The sequence below is a fragment of the Procambarus clarkii genome, chromosome 81 (assembly GCF_040958095.1).
Source record: "Procambarus clarkii isolate CNS0578487 chromosome 81, FALCON_Pclarkii_2.0, whole genome shotgun sequence".
Classification (NCBI taxonomy): domain Eukaryota; kingdom Metazoa; phylum Arthropoda; class Malacostraca; order Decapoda; family Cambaridae; genus Procambarus; species Procambarus clarkii.
Genome location: NC_091230.1, coordinates 24,092,250 through 24,115,944, shown reverse-complemented (window position 1 = coordinate 24,115,944; position 23,695 = coordinate 24,092,250). Strand labels below are relative to the sequence as shown.

General features: G+C 43.3%; 2 protein-coding genes across 4 annotated transcripts in view; one reads left to right on the top strand and one right to left on the bottom strand.

The window, feature by feature from the left end:
- Positions 1–23,695, top strand: part of LOC138357999 (uncharacterized) — a 381,281-nt gene that overhangs the window by 7,320 nt on the left and 350,266 nt on the right. For 2 of the 3 annotated variants that reach the window (XM_069315415.1, XM_069315416.1), the window contains exons 2-3: positions 13,719–13,938; positions 14,954–15,007. In XM_069315415.1, the coding sequence (XP_069171516.1) occupies positions 13,862–13,938; positions 14,954–15,007 (131 nt within the window). In that variant the 5' untranslated portion in view covers positions 13,719–13,861. Of the gene's footprint in view, positions 1–9,601; positions 12,646–13,718; positions 13,939–14,953; positions 15,008–15,832; positions 15,895–16,455; positions 16,592–23,695 lie in introns of those variants that run through there. The other variant, XR_011225197.1, reaches the window with a different exon arrangement.
- The window catches only part of LOC138349714 (ATP-dependent RNA helicase Ddx1-like), a 28,120-nt gene continuing 20,849 nt past the window's right edge, over positions 16,425–23,695 (bottom strand). The window contains exon 12 of the transcript XR_011225195.1: positions 16,425–16,515. The gene's annotated coding sequence lies outside the window, so the exon portion shown is untranslated. The remainder of the gene's footprint in view (positions 16,516–23,695) is intronic.

Here is a 23,695-nt window from a genome sequence, read left to right as displayed (position 1 = left end):
TTGGCCTCTCTGACTCCTTCCCCTGGCTCCCCTCCCTCCTCTGTGGTTGGGTCGAGCCCCAAGCCCCCAGTGGTGACTCCCTCGTCCCCTGGCGCGGCTCCTTCTCTAGTTGTAACTACTGCGCTTTTTAACTCCTCTCTCTCTGGGGGTTATCACCGCCGTCCTTGTCACGGCTGCCCTCGCTCGATTCCTTCCAGTTCTGCTACCTATCAAGCCTTGTTTGGTCCCGCTTCGTGGGCCAAATATTTTGATCTCCTCCCTCTTGATTCTGCGCCTCCTGACGATTTCTCCCTCCATCGACATCTCGTTGATTCCGTGGATGCCTCCATTACTTTCAACCCCACTCGTCTCGGTACACGTGTCGTTGCTGCTCCTTCTCAGGATGCTGCTTCCCGCTTGGCTGCCTTATCCTGCCTTGGCGAGACCCCTGTTCGGGTCTCGAAGAACGCTCAGTTGAATGCCAATGTTGGCACTATTTTCCTCCCACCCCATGTTGCGACCGGTGTTCGGGACCTGCGCGACTGCCACGACGATATTCGACATATCCTTGCTGCCCAAGGCCATTCTATTCTCCAGGTGGACACATTTACTCGTCCCCCTTGTGGTAGTCGCCGTCAACCCCTCCAGGTTGTGAAGATTACCTTTGATGGTAGGACCCTTCCACCCTCTGTCATTCTTGCTGGTGCCAGGTGCTCTGTCCAGGAGTACATTCCTTCTCCTCGGCTCTGCAACAAGTGCTGGAGGTTTGGGCATGGTGCCCTCCGCTGTTCCGGGACTGTCTCTCTCTGTCCTTTGTGTGGTGGCGAAGGTCACTCTAAGTCGGAGTGCACTTCTCCCCAGGCTCGTTGCCTCAACTGCGGTGAGGCCCATCCTGCCTTCTCCCGTGCGTGTGTCCATTACAAGCTTGAGGCAGCCGTCCTCAACTTGAAGCACCGGGAGCGTTTATCTTTTCCTGAGGCGAGACGCCAGGTTCGCCGGCTCCCGCCTTATGCTAATATCTCTTATGCTCACGTGCTGCACTCTTCCTCTCCTCGTCCTTCCCGCCTTCCTCAGACTCACAACCGTTTCCGGGCCTTGGACCCTGATGCACCCACTGCCCCCTCCTCTGTTCCTTTGGGTTCTCTCCCGAAGGATCCTCCTCCTGGTCCTCTGTCTGGGGTTCCCCTTCCTTCTACCCGGTCTGTCGTGTCTCCTGTGTCTTCTTCCTCGTCTCCCTCCGTTCCTCCTTCCCATCCTTCCCCTCCGTCTCTTGACTCTCTTGACACTTGTTGCAGAGCCTGTCGGTGCGGGCTGATGTCCATCGCTCTCCAAACGGCCGTCATGTGTGCTCTCGTTCAGCTTCTCCTGTTGAGACGCTAGAATCCGTTGCCCAGTACGTGGTTGCTGGAACACCTGTCTCTTTACGTCAGAAGTGTAAACCTGGCTCCTCTCCTTCCTCCTCCCCGGCGGGTAAGAAGGTTTCGCTTTCTTCCTCGGCCCCTACTTCTGCCTCTCTCGCTCCTTCCCCTCCCATTTCGATGGTTGCGCCCCCTGTTCCTGCTATGGAGGTTTCTTTATCCCCCGCTTCCCTCTCAGTTGCTGCCCTTGCTGAGGTACGCTCCCCTCTTCCTGCTGCTGTCCTTGCCTGCTCCTCTCCGTTGTCTCCTCCTCTTCCTCCTCCTCCTCCTCCGGACCCCGCCCGCCCACCTCTGATCTGTTCTCCCGTTTCCTTCCCTCCGTCTTTGCTCAGTTTACCCATGCCCTGGCTTCCCTGACTTTGCTGACCCTGATTCCGACCCCTGATATTCTTTAACGTGCTCTGTTGCTCTTTCACCTTTGTTTCTTCCTTGTTCTCTGTTTTTGTCCTTTCTCTTCTCGTCGTTGTCCATTCTTCAATGGAACGTTCGAGGTTATTACGCTAATTTCCTCGAACTCCAACTTCTGATTTTGCGGTTTTCGCCCCTTTGTGTCTGTCCCCAGGAGCCGATGCTTGGTGCTCGTCCTGGTCGTTTTCGTGGCTATTCCTTTCTTCCCCCCCCCCCCAGCTGTTGCTGGGGCTTCTAATTCTTCTGCTCTTTTGATTCGTACTGATGTTCCCTTTGTTCCTTTACTTTTTCCTTCACCTCTCCATTGTTCTGCTGCTCGTGTCTTTGTGGGGAAATGGTACACTGTTTGTTCCATTTATCTCCCCCCGAGTGTCCCGCTTTCTCTTCCTGATTTGAAACACCTCCTAGACTCCTTGCCGGAGCCTGTGCTCCTGCTGGGTGACTTCAATTGTCGTCATTCTCTTTGGGGTGACGTTCTGACGAATACCCGGGGTCGCCTTCTTGAGCCGTTTCTCCTCTCTTCTTCCCTGTCTCTTCTGAATTCTGGTGAGCCCACTCATTTGGACTCTCGGACTCGCACCCTTTCTTGTCTTGATCTTTCTCTCTGCTCTTCCTCTCTTTACTTAGATTTTCGCCCCTTTACTTAGGTTTTCGCCCCTTTGTGTCTGTCCCCAGGAGCCGATGCTTGGTGCTCGTCCTGGTCGTTTTCGTGGCTATTCCTTTCTCTCCCCCCCCCCCAGCTGTTGCTGGGGCTTCTAATTCTTCTGCTCTTTTGATTCGTATTGATGTTCCCTTTGTTCCTTTACTTTTTCCTTCACCTCTCCATTGTTCTGCTGCTCGTGTCTTTGTGGGGAAATGGTACACTGTTTGTTCCATTTATCTCCCCCCGAGTGTCCCGCTTTCTCTTCCTGATTTGAAACACCTCCTAGACTCCTTGCCGGAGCCTGTGCTCCTGCTGGGTGACTTCAATTGTCGTCATTCTCTTTGGGGTGACGTTCTGACGAATACCCGGGGTCGCCTTCTTGAGCCGTTTCTCCTCTCTTCTTCCCAGTCTCTTCTGAATTCTGGTGAGCCCACTCATTTGGACTCTCGGACTCGCACCCTTTCTTGTCTTGATCTTTCTCTCTGCTCTTCCTCTCTTTACTTAGATTTTCGCCCCTTTACTTAGGTTTTCGCCCCTTTGTGTCTGTCCCCAGGAGCCGATGCTTGGTGTTCGTCCTGGTCGTTTTCGTGGCTATTCCTTTCTCTCCCCCCCCCCCCAGCTGTTGCTGGGGCTTCTAATTCTTCTGCTCTTTTGATTCGTACTGATGTTCCCTTTGTTCCTTTACTTTTTCCTTCACCTCTCCATTGTTCTGCTGCTCGTGTCTTTGTGGGGAAATGGTACACTGTTTGTTCCATTTATCTCCCCCCGAGTGTCCCGCTTTCTCTTCCTGATTTGAAACACCTCCTAGACTCCTTGCCGGAGCCTGTGCTCCTGCTGGGTGACTTCAATTGTCGTCATTCTCTTTGGGGTGACGTTCTGACGAATACCCGGGGTCGCCTTCTTGAGCCGTTTCTCCTCTCTTCTTCCCTGTCTCTTCTGAATTCTGGTGAGCCCACTCATTTGGACTCTCGGACTCGCACCCTTTCTTGTCTTGATCTTTCTCTCTGCTCTTCCTCTCTTTACTTAGATTTCACGTGGCAGGTTCTTGATGACCTCCATGGAAGTGATCATTTCCCCATCCTTGTTTCCTTTTTCTCTTTTCGCCCTTCTCTTTCTTTCCCTAGGTGGCAGTTTGCTAAGGCGGACTGGACCCTATTTTCCCTCAGTGCTTCTCTTTCTCACCTCTCCCTTCTGCCTCTCTTTCGCGCTCTCCTCCTTTTTCATGACACTGTCTTCAACGCTGCCCTCCGCTCTATCCCTCGCTCTTCCTCCCGGGGTCCACGGAAGTGCGTTCCTTGGTGGAATGCGGACTGTGCTCGGGCTGTCCGCTGTAAGCATGCAGCCTGGAAGAGGCACCGCCGTAGGCAGACGACCGATTCTTTTCTTTTCTTTCGGAAAGCGAGTGCGGTGGCCCGTAGGGCCATCCGTACGGCTAAACGTGAATGTTGGGAATTTTATGTTTCATCAATTACGTCCGAAACCCCTCTGGCCCAGATCTGGAAGCGTATCCGCAAGATAGCGGGTAAGTTCGTTCCCGATGTTTCACCGGTCCTTCACCTCCATGATACTCTTGTGGCGGACCCGTTGCAGGTCGCTTCCGAACTGGGTTCCCACTTTTCTTCTGTTAGCTCTGGTCTTCATCTTCCCCAATCTTTCCTTCTTCGTAAACCTGTCCTTGAGTCTCGTCCTTTAGATTTCTGCACTTATCTTCAGCTTCCCTATAATGATCCCTTCTCTCTCTCTGAAGTTCGTTCTGCCCTGGCCCTCTGCGGTTCTATGGCGGCGGGCTCCGATGGTATTCATTATGAGATGCTTTGCCATCTCCCTCCGAGCACGTCTCAGTATTTACTGAGTCTGTATAATCGGATCTGGGAGTCGTCGTCAGCCCCTGAGGACTGGCTCGATGCCGTTGTCCTCCCTGTTCGCAAACCGGGGTCTCTGGGTACTTCCCCTAAGGACTTTCGCCCTATTGCTCTCACAAGTTGTGTCTGCAAACTCTTTGAACGTATTGTTAACGTTCGTCTGATGTGGTTCCTGGAACACCATCACCTCCTCTCACCTTCTCAATTTGGTTTCCGCAAGTGCCGCAGCACGACAGATGTCCTGGTGAACTTGGAGGTCTATATTCGTACTGCTTTTGCTGCGAAGACCTCCATTGTTGCCGTCCTTTTTGACCTGGAAAAGGCTTACGACACCACTTGGCGTTATCATATCCTATCTCAACTTCATTCTTTTGGCCTTCGTGGTCATCTCCCTCTCTTTCTCCGCAGCTTCCTCTCTCGTCGTTCCTTTCGGGTGCGCCTTGGTACCGCTCTCTCTCCCTCTTTTCAGCAATAGGTAGGTGTGCCCCAGGGTAGTGTTCTGAGCACTACTCTTTTTCTGGTTGCCCTCAATGGTCTTCTTTCCTCTCTTCCTTCTGGTGTCTTCTCCGCTCTCTATGTCGATGATCTTACCCTTTGTTGTCAGGGTGATGATTTGCCTCTCCTTCAATGCCGGCTTCAACTTGCAATTGATGCCGTATCGTCTTGGGCCACAGATCATGGCTTCAAGTTCTCTACTTCTAAGACTTGTGCCATGACTTTTACGCGGAAACGGGTTGTTCTTCGTCCCTTTATGGTCATCCCCTTGAATACAAAGATTCCGCGAAGCTTTTGGGGTTATTCCTTGACACTCGTTTGTCTTGGTCTCCCCATATCTCTTACCTCCGTGTTGAGTGTTCTAAGGCCCTTACCCTCCTTCGGGTCTTGTCCCATACTTCTTGGGGGGCAGATAGGCGCACTCCTTGCTTTACATTCCTCTCTCGTCCTGTCTAAGCTCGATTATGGTTGCCCTGCTTACTCGTCTGCTTCTCCTACTCTTCGCCGTCTTGATGCTTTGCACCATACTGGGTTGCACCTCAGTTCTGGTGCCTTTCGTTTGACTCCCATCTTTAGCTTGTATGTTGACACTGGCTTCCTGTCTCTCCAGGACCGCCGTGATCGCTACTGTCTTCTCTATCTTGCGCGGTCCTTGCAACATCCTTCCTCTCGCCTCTGTCATGCTTTAACTTTTACCCCTCCTGCGGTTCCTGTTCCTCTTCACCACCTCCCTCTTTCTGTCCGGTTATCTCGCCTACAGGATTCTCTTTCCGTTCGTATTTCTGATGTTTCTCCTCGTGTTGTTCCTTCTTTGCCCCCGTGGAGGGTCCCTCTTCTGCGGTTTTGTACATCCTTGACCCGTATCACTAAAGCTTTTACCCCTCCTACGGTTCTAAAACGCCTTTTCCTCGAGCACTTTTCTTCTCACTCCCGCTCCGTTTCTGTCTTCACCGATGGGTCTCAGTAAGCGGACGGTGTTGGCTACTCTGTTGTTTTTCCTGATCGCACTTATATGTGTCGCTTGCCTCCGGAGACTAGCATCTTTACAGCGGAACTTTATGCTATTCTCTATGCTCTTCGTCTCCTGCTTTCTCGTTGTCAGTCTTCCTTTGTAGTTGTTGTTGACTCTTGTAGTGCCCTCATGGCTCTCGGGTCCTTTAATCCGGTTCATCCAGTAGTTGTCGAGATCCAGCATTGGCTGTTTCTTGTTCACAGTAAATTTAAGTCGGGGTAGTTTTGTTGGGTTCCCAGCCATATTGGTGTGTCTTTAAATGAGCGTGCGGATGCTGCCGCCAAGGAAGCTGTCCGCTCTTGTCCCATCTCTCGTAAAGGCATTCCGTATTCCGACTTTTACCCGGTTATCCATTCCTCAGTCCTTACCCGTTGGCAGGCTTCTTGGTTGTCTGTTACTGGTAACAAGCTACGTACTCTTAAATGTTGTGTTTCCTCGTGGCCGTCCTCCTTCCACCGTAACCGGTGGTGGGAAACAGCTCTGGCGAGGTTGCGTATTGGCCATGCTCGCTTAACCCATGGTCACTTGATGGAGCGCCGCCCTGCTCCTTATTGTCCTAGTTGCATTGTCCCTCTTACGGTCGTGCATGTCCTTCTTGAATGTCCTGACTTCCAGGACGAGCGTGTGTCTTGCTTTCCGACCGCCCCTCGCGGTCACCTGTCCCTCGATAGAATTCTTGGTGACTTGGATACTTTTGATATCATTCACCTTATGCGTTTTTGTTCTCGTATTGGCATCCTTTGTGATATTTAGCGCCCTCTGATTATTTTGCGTATTTGATGGTGCTACATAGCCTTCCCGGTTTGGTGCCTTCTTTTGATAATTACTTACTTACTTTGTATTTATTATTGAATAATTCTTAAGTGTGTTACTACTGTCCACCATTGCCATTCTCTTTATCATTTCTTCACCCTCCTGAATCACCTTGAGTCTTGTTTTTATTTGTTTCAAGGTTAACTGACATACAACATCAACAAGAGTTTTTTCAGTGGCTCTCTTCGCTATGTCATCAACTACCTCATTCAACAGTATTCCCACATGGGAAGGGATCCACATGAATCTTACTTTATACCCAGTTTTTTCTAGTCTCTTAACATTCTCTCTACACTCTATCACAATATTCTGATATACTGGGCGTCTGCTATTTAAAGACTCTAACGCTCCTCTGCTGTCAATAAAGAAGCAAGCATTTTTACCACATTTGACTACTTCCTGTAATCCTGCTAATACTCCTTGGAGTTCAGCCTGCGTTGAAGAGACATTGTCAGTTAAGCGGCGTCCAATAACAGTATCTACAGTGCCGATGTCAGTGTACTCCCTGATCAAGACTCCACATCCTGCCTTCCCATCCCTAGCTACTGACCCATCACAATATACATGTAGAGTGTTTTCTGTAGGCAGTTTTCTAATTATACAATCATATGTTGCCCTCAGCTCTCCTATTTCATACATACTTTTTTCTTATGCAAGGGAGTGATTACTACATCTACATTACAATCCTCCCATGGTGGTGTAAATTTTCTCTTGGGCATAGTAATACACTGTAATAACATCATACTTTATAACATTATAACATAATTTATTCATATATACTCTCTTCTTCATCATACACTGTTCACTACTTCCCACCTTTTGAACCGAGAGGATTAATTCATTAGCTCCCCCACCTCTCATTAATCTAATGGCAGAGGCTACATTTATCTCTGAAATTCTATCCCCAATACTCTGCAGATTCAACTCCATCCTCATTATCTCAATCATAGCATTTCTCGGGCATCCTAAGATAATTCTCATTGCTTCATTTTGTACCTTCTCCAACTTGCCCATCCTACCTTTACCAAAACAAGAAATGACAGGTGCAGCATAATCAATAAGAGATCTTACAGTACTCAAGTATAACATTCGTAGCACAGGGACTCCCACTCCCTTTCCACAGCATGCCAAAGCCTTCAGAGGTTGTAATCTCTTCCGACATTGACCCAACAGTCTGTTCATCTCAGCTTCCAAGCTCTCATGGGTATATCCAACATATATGCCTAAATATTTATATATATTAACTCTCTCTATATTTTTATCGTTTATTTTCAAAACAATGGGGCTCCGACTTCTACATTCAAACTTAGTTTTGTTTTCATTAACCACCAATCCCATATGGTGACACAGGTTTCCGAAATTGTCCAACACTGTTTGAACCTTTGAAATATCTTTGCCCTGAAACAAAATATCATCGGCATATATGATCGGAGTTACCCCATTTGAGTATCTCTCAGATGCTATCTTATTCATTAGTACATTAAACAGGGTGGGACTCAACACTCCTCCCTGAGGTGTGCAGAGTTCAAAAGACCTCACACCTGACATACAACCTTGATACCACACCTGAGCCTTCCTTTCGTAAAAATAATCCCCTATCCAGCGCAATAATTTCCCTTTAACACCAAGACTAGCTAATTCATATAAAATAACCTCTTTGTTGGCTTTATCAAAAGCTTGTAAATCAATGAAAATTCTATAATAATCATTTTCATTAGCTAGACATTTAATAATACAATCAGAGGTACTTTTTCCTTTGAGGAACCCGAACAAATTACTAGACAGCTGATCACCTATTATATATAAAAGTCTATTTAAAATGATCCTCTCCATCATTTTACAAAAACACGAGGTTAAAGACACAGGTCTATACTCTCCATTGGCTTTAGGGATAGGGATGATCATAGCTTTTTTCCATTTACTGGGAATACTGCCCTCTTTATAACTAATATTAAAGAGGTCTAAAAGTGGGCTTTTCGTCATAATGGCAAGTTCATTAAGTATTTCATAAGTTACTCCATCCTCTCCAGGTGCGGTAGATTTCCCAACTTTAATCGCCGTTATTAGTTCTTCTCTGGTAATACCTGTGCAAGTGACATCACCACTGTTACCTGCTATAAGTATAAAATCCTTTCTTAGATCTTTCCAAGAATCTAATGACTCTCTCGTTACAGCGGGTAATGAACTAAGTTTGGCAGCTTCCGCCCATTTATTTACGAGCCCATTTGCAATTCCTTGCGGGTCTGGATGTGCAACAAAATTGTGCTTTTTACCCCTTATTTTATTTACGTCTTGCCAGATTTCCTTCAAGTTTCTGTTACTCCCAACTTTCTCTGCAAATTCCTGCCAATACTTGCTCCTAATTTCCTTTCTCTTCTCCCCACACAGCCTAGCAACTGCCAGTAAAGCATTCTTCCCTTCCTCAGTCCTACCATTCCTATTCCAATCCCTGTGAGCTCTCCTCATTGTTAATGTCCACCCCTTAAGCATCTTGTCATGTGTATAATTTTCTTTTCTGGGGGGATGCCATTTTATACTAGATGGTTTCCGGTTCAATGTTGCATTAAATACATCTACCTCCTTAATTAAATCTTCATAAAATGCTTCTGCCGAAACCGGCTTATAAGTATCATACCAAGACTTAATATGGCCAACAAGACCCCTTAATTCTCCCTCATTAAACTTTAACCTTTTCCTCTGAAGGCAGGCATGCTTTTTATCTAGTTTAAGCTGTATTTGTAATGCAAAATGATCACTTAGCATTTCATCCACAGTAAGACAATTCCCCTCTATGCCCTCAGCATTTATTAAACAAGCATAATCTAATCTCCCTCCCCTCAAATGAGTAGGAGAGGGCTCGCCCAGCAGTTGAACATCTTCATGTTCCTGCAAAAACTGGTACCATCTGCAACCATTCCTATTTGCTTTACCCCTTGATCCTAAAGCTGGATGTCTGGCATTAAAATCCCCTACCACAAGTGTATCTTCAGAAAAGAAGGAATCTGGCAAGTATCGTAAATCAAGGGAGCTATCAGAGATGTATAGATTAATGAAATTTAACTCTCGGTCCTTTAATTGTATCCGCAAGCTAATACTTTCAATACCTCTATATCTCTGAGGGATTCCAGTTATCTCGGCAGGTATGGTACTTTTGATATAACATGAGACCCCCCTAGTTCCTCCATCAGCATATAAGTGAAAGCCTCTATAGCCATTTAGCCTCAGTATGCTACCATCCCTATCCCCAGTTTCCTGGAGTGCTACTATGTCAATATCCTCTCTAAGAGTATAATAGTGTACATCCACCGCTCTAGTTTTTAATCCATTAATGTTCCAAGATAATATTCTCAATTTACTTTCATCCATGATTAATAATAAAACTACCTTTGCCCTGTCCGTCACATTCCATGAGATACAAGAGTACCTTAGAAACTTCCTTCCAACACCGTAACATTTTTTCTTTCTCCTCACCTTCACAACTACCCGAAATTGCCCGAAACGCATTGCGTAATAGTGGTTTTAGGCATTGTATGTACTAGCTCTATCTATATATCAATCCATTAATGTAACATCACTTGTATGTATATACCTTACCTGAATAAACATCTAAATCTAAATCTAAATCTAACTACTACTAACATCGAAGGTAATATTTTTCATATCTATTTTCTTTGTTATTTCTGTAACCCGTTTTACTTTAACCGTTCTTTCACCATTTGTCACAACAGGAGGTTGAACACCGCTAACACTACTAGAAAGTGTATTCTCCTGACTATCCTCTATCATCGTTACCTCATGCACATCATTACTTTCTTCTACGCACGTTTCACTTTCCATTTCACGTCTCGTTTTACTTTCAATTACACGTCCTGTTTCACCACCATCTTCACCCCGTCCACCTTCCATAGCCAATTTTTCCAATGCCTCAATCCTCTTATCTAGTTTTTTTAGGTACTCCAAAATTTGATTACCAACCTCAGAGATAATATTGTCCTGAACCTTGTCGTCACAAGGTTTCAGTTTTTCCACTGCATGATGTACTTTCCCTAAGCTCGCCTTTACTTTCTCCGTCCCTTTTTCCCACACATTGATCATAGGGGCTGCCGTTGGCTTCCAACTGTTTCCTCCATGTTCCTCTTGCACAATTTTTCCTTGCTGCGAGGATACATCTATCCTGCTTGTAGGACCCGTTCTAGTCTCTTTCAGATGAGGCTTCATGGGGCATAGAGAGGAACCAGCATTGTGGCTGCCTCGACAGTTGCAACAAAATGGGATGATTTTTTCACTTCTTTCAATCTTGACTCTACACTCTCGCGAGTCGTGTTTTTTCCCACAATACCGACACCTGGGGTCAAACTGGCATTTCCATGCCATATGTCCCCAACGTGAACACTTCATGCACAGTATGGGCTCCTCAACGTATTTTGCAACGTTCCTATAGCCTAGTCCTTGCACAAAAATTTTCTCCGGCGCCTCACCCTTTACCAAGGCAACAACCTGGCTTCGTTTGTCACCACGAACACTGTTCCTCTTTGCCCAGACAACATTATCATTGTTAAGAAGAAGACAGTCAGGATCCAAATAAGTTGGAAACTTGAAAACTATGATCTTTGTGTGCAACATACCTTCTTCTGGAGGAACCATCACTACATTCTCAAAACCAACCGTCGTGAGGCGTTCCACGGCCTGTTCAGTCCCAACTGTTATGTAGGGCCGGTGAAGACCCTCCTTGAAAAGTGGTTCGTATTCCAAACATTGTTTAGCTAGACGTACCGTCCACTCTAGCTTTTGGTGGAAATTCAATTGGCATGTTGTAGGGAACAACAGCCTCTTCCTTCTTGTCTTGAGTCTTGCTGAGTAGGGTCTCATTCTTTGGTCTCTTTGCAATCTCATCGTCACTCTCACTGTCTCGCTGTCTGTTATTATTTCTCCGTTTCTTTCTATTCATTACTACTTCAAATGGTCGATTATCATCTTGTCTGTCCTCCTCACTACCACTTAGGCATACCGCCTCAGCCATTTCTTCGACGCTGTCAATAATCGAGAACAAATGCACAATATCCTGTATCACCACGTGCAAACACGAAGAGTGTGGGGCAATCCTCCACCTCCCACCAATCAGCGGACGCCAAGAGTGCCAACCTAACGACCGCAAACAACCGTGGTCTGGATACAACTGGGCCACTAGTATGCATAGCCTTTCGGGCATATTATTGAGAGAGGAAAGATATTTATATTTAAACAATTTTTTTTTTTTTTACCGATGCTCTCCCTATTGCTGAGAACTACAACCTAATGAAGATAAATGTTAATTTTATGTAGATACTGTAATAAACGAAAGTTTTTAATGTCATCAGAGAAGCAGAAATATAGGCAAATTTTAAATCCCTTGTCATAAATATAACTGAAGTGAAAGCAAAGATATATGCATTTTGATAGTTACAAAGACAGCTCTTTAACACGGGTGGAACACGAACAAGGGGAACTTAGCACCCAAATGAGCCACAGAGATATTAGAAAGAATTTTTTAAGTGTCAGAGTAGTTAACAAATGGAATGTATTAAGCAGTGATGTGGTGGAGGCTGACTCCATACACAATTTCAAATGTAGATGTGATAGAGCCCAATAGGCTCAGGAACCTGTACACCTGTTGAGAGTAGGGACCAAAGAACCAAAGCTCAACCCCTGCAAGCACAAATTAGGTGAGTACAACTAGGTGAATACAGCTGAGGGGCGGGACCAAACAGCTGAAGCTCAATTCCCTACGCATAACTAGGCGAGTCCATAGGAATTACCGTTTGTCCTGGCGCCATCTATGTTTTGACAGCAGTACTACTAATGTTCCCACGTTATATGATGATCGCTATACGGGTGTTACGGTCAGTTGCTCTTCTATATATGTTTATGGACAACGTAGGTGATTTGAGGCAATTTGCGGCCAGAATGCATTAGTATCCACGCGGTGAGTGATGGAGGAGGATATATACTGCTGTGTACTCGACCAGCGGGTGAGAGGTAAGTTATATCGAACAATTATGGGGAATAGATGGGTTATTTTAAGCGTAGAATGTCAGGTAACCGGTAACTACACAGATGGGGTAGTGTTTTTTTAAGTCTTTATTTACTAAAGTGGAACATTACATTATTCGTTTAGGTGAACAAGTCTACTGGTGGGGGAAGTAGACGGGTTTTATGAAAGTCTTTTACCTAAATATTTGTCTTTGGTTAACTAGTTCAGCCGTTACCAGGGAGGGTGTTCCTTTAATCTAATCTAAAAATTCTAGCTGGACAAAGTGAATAAATAAAAAAATTGAATAGAATGAAGTGGTTTGCCAGGGTGCTTAACATTTAGTTTAGTTCACTTACTATGCAGCCCATGCTTAAAGAATGCAAGTTTATCATATTGAATTTACCGTAGTTTTACTGTATTTAATATACCGTTTTTACCCTATTTAATTATGTCGGGTAAAGGCCGGTCGTGAAAGTTCCTAATATAGCAAGTTTTAAATGAAAAGTTTGAGTTAACTTTAACGCTTAAGTTCGTGACCAATTAGCTTGGTCTATTGTGAGGAAAGTTATTAGAATCTAACATGGCAAGTGCCATTTCTCTACTCTTTTTGAGAAACATGACTAGATACATGAATCGCATAATTTTATTACTAAATGTTCATGGATTAGGTTGCATAGTTGAGGAAATGGTGATAAGGTTTGTGATTTTGTGTACCTTGAGTTCAGCAGAGAATTTGATAGTGGCGCAAAATTGATAGGGGCTCGGATCATTGGGAATGCTGACTGAAATTGATTAGGTCATGGCTATACCAAAAGAAATTAGTATAAATGGGGTTAAGTTGGGAGAAGTGTTGTAAGTAGTGCCTAAAAGCTCTCCTTGGACCTCGGTTATTCGCAAGATTATGGTTTAGACTGTAATAGTTGCAGAATTGGCAAATAAAAAAATACCGATGCCCTATATAGTTTTGAAATGGTTAAGACTACCAGATGCAGTTTAATGCTGACAAATGTAAGGTTTGGGGGCTAGGTAAAGATGAGATAGATGGTGTAGATTGTTAAGAGTATTAAATTTTTTGCAGGTGGTAAATTCTCCCCGAGCTGGCACTGCTCTCCAGCCTGGGTTGTTGATTGGTTAGTCTTCAACTGCTTCCCAACATGGTAGTGAGTTCCTGAGCGGACATGCAGTGAGGAACGTGGAAAGCTTCCTGAATTGGCACATGGTATGCCTCCCTTTCAAACCAGCAGCTGCACAAATGTTCCAGCTAACATCAGAATAGTGGATGAAGCCCACACTAAAATGTAAGTGGTACAGTAAATGGACACCCCCCCCCTCCCTTTTGACACTGAACAGTTGGGAGGAAAGGGGGGGGGGGGGGAGAAAGTGTGGCTTAGTTCTATTGTTACAGAATCTTTTGCCATAAGCCAGTGGCAGTGCCTATTGGCACTTGCTATTCAGAATCTCCCCCTTACATAGTTAATTAAAAAAGCTTCTGTATCTGCCAGTTTGCTAGAAATTGAAATTGGCATACTTGCTCGGCAACTACTTGCCCTCTTGTACCATGTTACTCAACCATAACATAACCACCACACCACCCATTCTTCTAAAATAACATCCCATATGATAACTTCTGCTTTTAATAAATAATTCTAACTTTAATATTGGTTGGCTTGCATGGTGTGTTAATCATTCCTTTGGCAGAACTAGCTAAATTGTTCCCACAACATTTAATAGTACTGTATCAGGTTCATAAAGAAATTTATAATAAAGACCAAGTGTGGTCATAAGTGCTGCAGATGGGGGAGATAGAACCTTACACCTGCAGAAGTGTGGTGATAACTGGAGAGAATATGGCCTTGTGTAGTTGCTAGTGTAAAAATATTACTAAATTTAGTAAAATCACATTGTCTTGGTAGTATAGTTGGGTTAATTATGAATTTTCAGACTAAAAAGCTTGGTACATAATTAAACAGAATAAATTTGTCGCCCTAGTAGTAAGCAGTGGTTGCAAAAGAATAAGAATTTGTATACAGTATATAAATTTTGTATTGCTTTTATTCAAATGTTATACACGGTTGTTAAATTAAAGTTTGTTTGCAATGTTCCAGAAAAATGTTCATGACAAGTTGTTGGAAAATAAAATTTGTATAGGATGTCGACTTGAAATGACTAGCTTTGTTTGTAATAAAGATGGGACAAAAAGATAGTAAAGTGTGCCATTTAAAACGGCAACTGTTAAACTGGTGGTACAGGTATGAACAAAATAACATCGCTATGCAAATAACTTTTTAGTAATATTTACCGTTTACATGACAGGTTGTGGAAGGTCCTGGCAACAAAGAGCTGCAGGAAAATACTTGCAGATCTACAGTAAGTAGTGTTGTGTACATTGGAATTAGAGGGTAGCAGTTAATTGCTAAAAACCTATTAAATATTAGGGTATGGAAGTCTAGGCTTAGGCTAGTGGGTACCATATCTGCAAGTTTAGTCCTTTCAGAAATGTATTGAATAGATGTATAATAGAATAAATGAATAGATAGAATAAATGTATGTTGAAATTGTAATGTGGGGCATTAGATCTTAAACAGCATAGTTGAGGGTGTTTTATTAATAAAATCTTAATGAAATATAAATCTTGTTTAGTTAACATTAAGTGTTTGTTAAATAAGCTTTAATCTATAAATGTATAACACTTAAGGGTAATCACGAGTCAAATAAAGTTAATGGCAGGAAAAGTTTTGTTCTAAGTGATGGTTTTTTCCCTTGAAAGTAAAAAAAATATTCAATGTTTACTTTAGCTTTGTTTTAAATTTATATAGTTTTCCACAATGTGGTTTGGAAAGTCCAGAAGTCCCTCTGTCAGTTGGAGTAAAGGTTAATCTGAATAGATTTGCATAAAAGTAAAAAATAGTAATAACTTAAACAATATAGCATTGGCTAAAGATAAATGTAAATTGCCATTGAAGTGCAGTTGTGGATAGTTTCTCAAATGACATTTACTGAAACTTGGCAAATTGATGCCATATATATTTATATTGCTAAATTAGATCTTTACTACTGCTACTAGAATATGTAGGAAAGGTAAATTCCTTAGAAATTTTTTCCATCTGAATTTGTAAACTACTGAATGCTAATTTGAAAAGTAAAGAAAGATTGGCTTTAAATATGAAATTAATTTGTTGAAATATTTTTCAGGTGAAAGTGATTATGATGCATGGACTGGCTTGGAGTGAGGCTCTTTTACTCTGCAAAAGTGGGTGAGTTTGAATTTGATTTTTTAGCTATATCAATGACCTAATCTTAATTCTCTTATCTAGTCCATTTATAGGTGTGTAACCATGTCCTACTGTTACAACCCACAGGGGATGATGCAGTTTGTACTGATCCTACCCCATTTCATAAAAGGGGACCAGGCAGTCCTGCAGATTTCCCTGGCTTGGCTTTTTCAGAGCTTTGCTCTACTACCCATCTAATGGATGGACTAGATTTGCATAGGTGTAGGGACCCTTAACAATGGTTACATTGTTAATTCTCACAGGGCTTGTTTGCTGAATGGGTGGATGCATCTAAAACTTTAGTGCCTGGCATGCATTGTACAGTGCTTTCTGTAAAGCATATGTACAATGTGTTGATGGCACTAAAGTGGTGGATGTAATGCACCCATTCAGGGAACAAGCTCTGCACTAAAACCAGAGGAAGGGATAGGCCTTGCTGAGCCTATCTTAAAAGATAGGATGTTAGGATTTTTTGGCCTTGTTATTAGGCATTGGTGATAATAAAAGTAGTGTCCCTGTTTAATGTTTATTTTTCTTTTACAGGTGATTGTCTCTGGAGTTGTCTTGGATCTTCTGTTCATCTAGGAGCATCTGTCCCACCACCTGAAACAGTAATAATTATTAGATGTATTATAAATACTATATGTAAAACTTATTAAATAAAACAATTTTAATGAAACTACTTTATATACTTTATCCTGAAATTATACTGGAAATTATTGTTTACTACTATTATTGATGCAATGTTTAAACATCTGAAATATTTTTACTTTGAAAATAAACACTTGGTAAAATTTACACATTTCTTAAATAGGTGCATGCAAAATGCATTGAAAAGATGTAAAAGTGGACTACTTATTCAATTTACATAAACTAACAAATATTGCAAATTAGTCTAAAATATTAAAGTGGAAGAAACTAGTAAATATTTTAGTTTTCATATTTGAAAGTAAATTTAAAGCTATGCAACACCTAAGCTTTGTACAAATTATGATTAAATTAACTAAAGATCATTGTTAAATTTACAAAACATTAGAAAAGTGACACCTGAAGCATCTATACAACATGGTTTTCACAAAGTCTTTGGTAACTTAAATTTAATCAAAGCTCTTAAATGATTTGTCTGCCAAACTCTTCAGATATTCTGAAATATTTTACCTAGATTAAAACCATCATTGTTTGAAAGGGCAAAACAGATTACTGTCAATTAGTTTGACCTAACATCTGCAAGGTCCTGAAGAAATGGATTTTTTTTTTTAAACTTTGCTAAAAACAAACCCTGCCTAATGAACCTGCTCATTTTTTTTAGAAATGGTAATTGCAACATTACCAAAGGCCATTGTTTTAATAGCTAAAGTACCAAATGAAAGACCAAGAAGCAACAAACATACATGGTAGAAAGGACAAAAGAATGGTTATGAGGACCCTTTCATTTGTTAAAGAAATGATGGTAAAATGCTGTCATACCACAAGGGGTCTTAACCCTTATCATATACATCACTGACATTAATCTAAATATTACCAACCACAAATTGCTGATAACACATTATAAAAAAAATAAAGAATATAATATTGAGGCCTTAATGCAGATCTCTAACTCTACAAATAGTAACAAGACTGGCAATTTCTTAATAAAAAACAGAAAAAAATCCAAGACCTTGCACGTGAGCCAGAACAATCCATATCACAACTACCACATTAAAATGAAACAACAATGAAGGTAAGGTAATTACCAAAAGAAGGCACCAAACCGGGAAGGCCATGTAGCACCATCAAAGTGCGAAATAATCAGAGGGCGCTAAATATCACCAAGAATGCCAATACGAGAACAAAAATGCATAAGGCGAACGATATCAAAAGTATCCGATTCACCTAGAATTCTATCGAGGGACAAGTGACTGCGAGGGACGGTCGGAAAGCAAGACACACGCTCGTCCTGGAAGTCGGGGCATTCAACAAGGATATGCACAACTAAGAGGGACAACGCAATTCGGACAATAAGGAGCAGGGCGGTGCTCCATTAAGTGACCGTGGGTTAAGCGGGTATGACCAACCCACAGCCGTGCCAAAGCAGTGTCCCACCGCCGGTTACGGTGGTAGGAGGAAGGCCACGGGGACACACTAAGTTTGAGAGTACGCAGCTTGTTACCAACCACAGAGGACCAACAACCCTGCCAACGGGGAAGAATGAATAACAGGATAAAAGTCGGAATAAGGAATACCTTTACGGGAGATGGGACAAGAACGGATAGCTTCCTTAGCGGCAGCATCCGCACGCTCATTGAAACACCAATATGGCTGGGAACCCAGCAAAACTCTACTGATTTAAATTTACTAGAAATAAGAAACAGCCAATGTTGAATCTCAATGACCACCGGATGGACAGGATTAAAGGACCCTAGAGCCATGAGGGCACTACGAGAATCAACTACAACCACAAAGGAGGAATGAGAATGAGAAAGCAAGAGACAAAGAGCATAGAGAATAGCATAAAGTTCTGCCGTAAAGACGCTAGCTTCCGAAGGGAGGCGACACAAGTACGGTCAGGAAAAACAACAGAGTAGCCCACACCATCCGCAGACTTAGACCCATCAGGGAAGATGGAAATAGAGTGGGAGTGCGAAGAAAAGTGCTCAAGGAAGAGGCTTTTCAGAATTGTAGGAGGGGTAAAGGCTTTAGTAATACAAGTCAAGGACGTACAAAACTTGTGAAGGGGGACTCTCCACGGAGGTAATGAAGGAACAGTACGAGGAGAAACATTAGAAATATAAACAGAAAGAGAATCCTGTAAGCGAGATAACTGGACAGAAAGTGGGAGACAATGAAGAGGAACAGGAACCACAGGAGGAGGAAAAGTCACTGCACGACAGAGGCGAGAGGAAGGATGTTGGAAGGACCGCGCAAGATAGCGAAGACAGTAGCGATCACGGCAGTCCTGAAGTGAGAGAAAGCCAGTGTCAACATACAAACTAAGGGCGGGAGTCGAACGAAAGGCACCAGAGCCGAGACGCAACCCAGTATGGTGCAAAGCATCAAGACGGCGAAGAGTAGAAGGAGAAGCAGAAGAGCATGCAGGGCAACCATAATCGAGTTTAGACAGGACGAGAGAGGAGTGCAAATAGAGGAGCGTGCGCCTATCCGCTCCCCAAGAAGTATGGGACAAAACCTTAAGAAGGTTAAGGGCCTTAGAGCATTCAACTCGGAGGCAAGAGATATGGGCTGACCAAGACAAACGAGTGTCAAAGACTAACCCCAAAAGCTTCGCAGAATCCCTGTACACAATGAGATGACCATAAAGCAACAACAATGAAGTAAAGGTCCTTTCAGTAAGAATCTATCATTCACTGAAAGTTGCTGCAGTTAAAAATAAAAGAAAATACAAGTCCCTAGAAATAAACAAGCAACCTTTTTGACTAAGGAAAAGAAGGTAGTTATTCTACTGTAAAAATCTAAGTATTCACTTAGATAACTGTATCCAAGCATAGAGGTTCCCCCCCCCCCTCCTTCCCTTTCAGAAAAACATCTACTTTCGAAAAAGTTTAACATTGGCCAACAAAAATGATTCCAGAACTAAATTGCCTAATACCAGGAACAACTGAGAGCCATGACAAACACTGCAACCCTCTCCTACCCCCAAGTCTTATGCTATTTATGATCCAAGGTAATTTGAGATACTATACTCTACTTCCTACAGACGAGTCTAGTGAGAGGGTGATCTCCTGGCGATTAAATTGAAGCACGATACAGGTGTCAACGAACATCAGTCAGCCCACTTGTCAGCACAGTGGATAACTAATGACATCATAATCTGCAGTGTTGTATGCCTTCCTGTGGCCATTTAAATCAATAAAACACAGGGTTGTGGCAATGTTTACAGCATAAGGCAAGGTATAGAGGAATCCTGGAATGCCATGTAATGTGTAGTCCTTGAAAGTGCTTTAGGCAACCAAATTGAATAACAACATTTCTGGTGTTCGGCTATATAATCCGAGTTTCTCATTCGGTATAATGTTTTAAACCTAAATAGGAATTCACTTTAAAGGTCAATTTATTTGGAAAGTGCTAACCAGATTCCAAATTACTGAGCTCTGAAAGTACTACAAGGCAAGTTTAACCGAATGAGTGTTTGCCTATCCATACCCCCATGAGGTATGTGACAACACTGAATAAAGAAAGGGTCTTTGAGCATTCACCGTGCAGGTATTTGACATGACCAATATAGCCAAGTGTTAAAGATCATTCTAAGCAGTTCTGCACAATCCATATACTATCAATTAATATAATTGTACAATGGTGCTTGGTGGATGATATTTCCTATTAAAACTCATTGGACAACTGTTTGTATTAGACATTTTAAACCTACAAATGGTAGCCCTAGATATCGCACTACAGTATTAATTACAAGATGAACAATGTAAAATCAATACCACAACAGCAAAGGATGACGGCTTTTCAACAACCGACAAACACGCAGGTCTAACACCAGCCATCCCGAGAGAGGACGTCCCAAGCATGTACACCCCACAACTTTACATCACCTTTGCTACCTCACGCGAGCACGCAACAGCATGAGGATGCCATACTCCCAAACCAACTCCATGCACTTTGAGGCTTTAACAACTCAACATTTAAAAAGTTGATTTAAAAAATCAAACACCTGAATTTTTCCCTAATTAAATTTACTAGGGAAATGCACACCAAGCCATGAAACTTACAATGAAGATGAACAAACTACACACAACTGTCACCAAACTTCCACATACCACCCCCCTCTCACTCCTGCCCTCCCTCCTTAGGTGCTCTGATTGGCTGAGCACCTGAGCCACCACCACTCACCTCTTGTTGTGAGAGCCTAAAGCATGTTTGGTTGCACTTTAAAAGTTCCCGAGTGTACTCGCCTAATTGTGAGTACCGCCTGCCCGGTTCACCATTTTGTTTTTCAATCTACCTCAATTTACCCCTTTACAGTCAAATATTATGCAAAATTCTGTTTAAGACTTGTCCCTTCTTAACTTAAATAACTGCTTTGGCCATCTGCAATCTTTCTAGGTGGGTAACAATGACTCTTGAGGCCAGAAAGGACTTATCAGACGGCGATCATAACAATACGGTACACACACAAAATCACAACCTGATATACACCAAGCAGAAAATCCACTGGAGCTGTGAGGCGACGTAAACCCTTGCCCAAGGCACTGCCAGCTGCATACTCTACCACAGTATATTACTGACTTTGTAAAAGTCTTACAACCGGATTTCCCCATAAATCACAGCAAGTTTTGAGGCCACTCCTTCAGTCAACGTCTTACGTAAGACCTACAAGCACTCGGGTGAAGGCTGAAGCAGTTCAACACCATACGCCCCAACTTCAAATACACAGTTGAGAGGCGGGACCAAAACGCGATTTTCTGTGTGTGCCTGAAGTTGGGGCATACGGTCTTGCTTCACCCTTCACTTTACCCTTCACCGGCGTACTTCAGGGGTTTTATTTAATACTTGGACTGGCTTCAGTAGGGCCTCCAGACTTTCTGTGGCTTCACAAGTGTCACGTGAATCCTCTGCATAGCAGTGGAACTGCCTTTTCCCTTCACCTTCAATGCCTCTGCACTGGAAGTATACATCTACACCAGCCCAGAAGAGTCATCAGTCCTGCCACCTCTCCATACCCCCCAGGGCCTGGCACAGCCTGGTACGACTCAGAGGCAAGCCGGGCGCCACTGCTAACTGGCAGTTTGTCCCCACAAACAAGCAGTTAGCCGCCTTCAACTGACAGTGGTACAGCTCAACACAAAGGCACCGCCAGCCACAACGAGCAGTTTGCTAGTTGACCAGATGTCCACCTCGTGTTGACACTGGACGAGTCATCACCGCCGGACTATATAAAGAGCGCTGCCTCCCTGGAGAGGCAATCTCTCCCTTAGTGCTCTAGGATCACCTTCGTGTCTCTAACCCGTCGTCCGCTTCCAGCCAACGTCGTGTGACTGATGCCATGGTGGTATGGTTGCTGTCTTCAGAACACCAGTATATCTTCATACTTTTATTCATTGCTTATAGTTTATTTTTTGCATTTAAGGTCATACTAACTTGTTCACCTTTGCATTACATGATAGTCAAGTATTGTCATGTGTTATTTTTGTTCATTACTATTTCAGTAAATTGTTTAATTATTTATTTGATAATTTTCATTTGTTTCCACCTGCAACTTACACACTGCAAGGCCAATAGCAGCATTTCTTTCATTTATGTGAGGGAGAGCCATACCATCTTGGTTCAGTATAGCTGTGATACCATAACCCGTCACACAAGATATCCAGTTGTAAGACTTTTACCATCAGTGGTGGTAGAGTATGCAACTGGCAATGCCTTTGTTACAGGTTCGCTTCATCTCACAGCCCCAGTGGATTTTCTCACACATTTGAATACATGAAACAACTTTATTTGATACATTCCAAACCAAAGTCCTGTACAGTACAGTAATTATCAAACCATCAAATGTGTGGGATAATCATAGTGCGCTAAATATCACTAACGTCGCCAATACAAGAACAAAAACGCATACGGCGAACAATATCAAAGGTATTGAATTTACCAAGAATTTTATCGAGGGACAATTGACAGTGAGGGATGGTCGGGAAGCAAGACACGTAAGTCCTGGAAGTCAGGACATGTAGAGACAACGGTTTGGGCAATAAGAAGCAGGGCAGCGCTCCATTAAGTGCCCGTGAGTTAAACGTGTATGACCAATATACAACCTTGCCAGAGCCGTTTCCCACCACCGGTTACGGTGGTAGGAGGAAGGCCACGGGAACACACTACTCTTAAGAGCACGCAGTTTGTTACCAGTAACAGAAGACCAACAACCCTGACAACGGGCAAGAATGGGGAAATGAATAACTGGGTAAAAGTCATAATAAGGAATACCTTTACGGGAGATGGGACAGTTGCGGATAGCTTCCTGAGCGGCAGTGTCCGCACGCTCATTTAAGAACACACCAATATGGGTGGGAATCAAGCGAAATTCCACTGTCTTAAATCTACTGGAGATAAGAAACAGCCAATGTTGAATTTCAACTACCAAAGGATGGACTGGATTAAAGGATTCTAGAGCCATGAGGGCAATGCAAGTGTCAACTACAAACACAGAGGAGGATTGACAGCGAGAAAAGAGTTGATGAAGAGCATAGAGAATAGCATAAAGTTCTGCCATGAAGATGCTAGTCTCCGGAGGCAGGAGACACAAAGGTGCAGTCAGGAAAAACAACAGAGTAGCCTACACCGTCTGCAGACTTAAGACCCATTGGTGAAGACGGAAATAGAGTGGAAGTGTGAAGAAAAGTGTTCAAGGAAAAGGTGATTTAGAACTGTAGGAGGGGTAAAAGTTTTAGTCATGTGGGTCAAGGCTTACAGAATTTAGGAACGGGGACCCCTCCATAGGGGCAAAGACGGAATGACACGAGGGGAAATATTGGTAACACAAACTGAAAGAGCATTTTGTAAGAGAGACAACCGTACAGAAAGATATAGGTGGTGAAGAGGAACAGGAACCACAGGATGGGTAAAGGTCAAGGCATGACATAAGCAAGAGTGAGGGTGCTGTAAGGACCGTGCAAGGTGGAGAAGACAGTAGCGATCATGGCGATCCTGTAGAAACAGAACGCCAGTTTCAACATACAGGCTTAGGGTAGGTGTCGAAGGAAAGGTACCAGAGCTGAGCCGTAACCCAGTATGATGCAGTGTGTCCAGATGGTGAAGGGTAGAAGGAGAAGCAGACGAGTAAACAGGG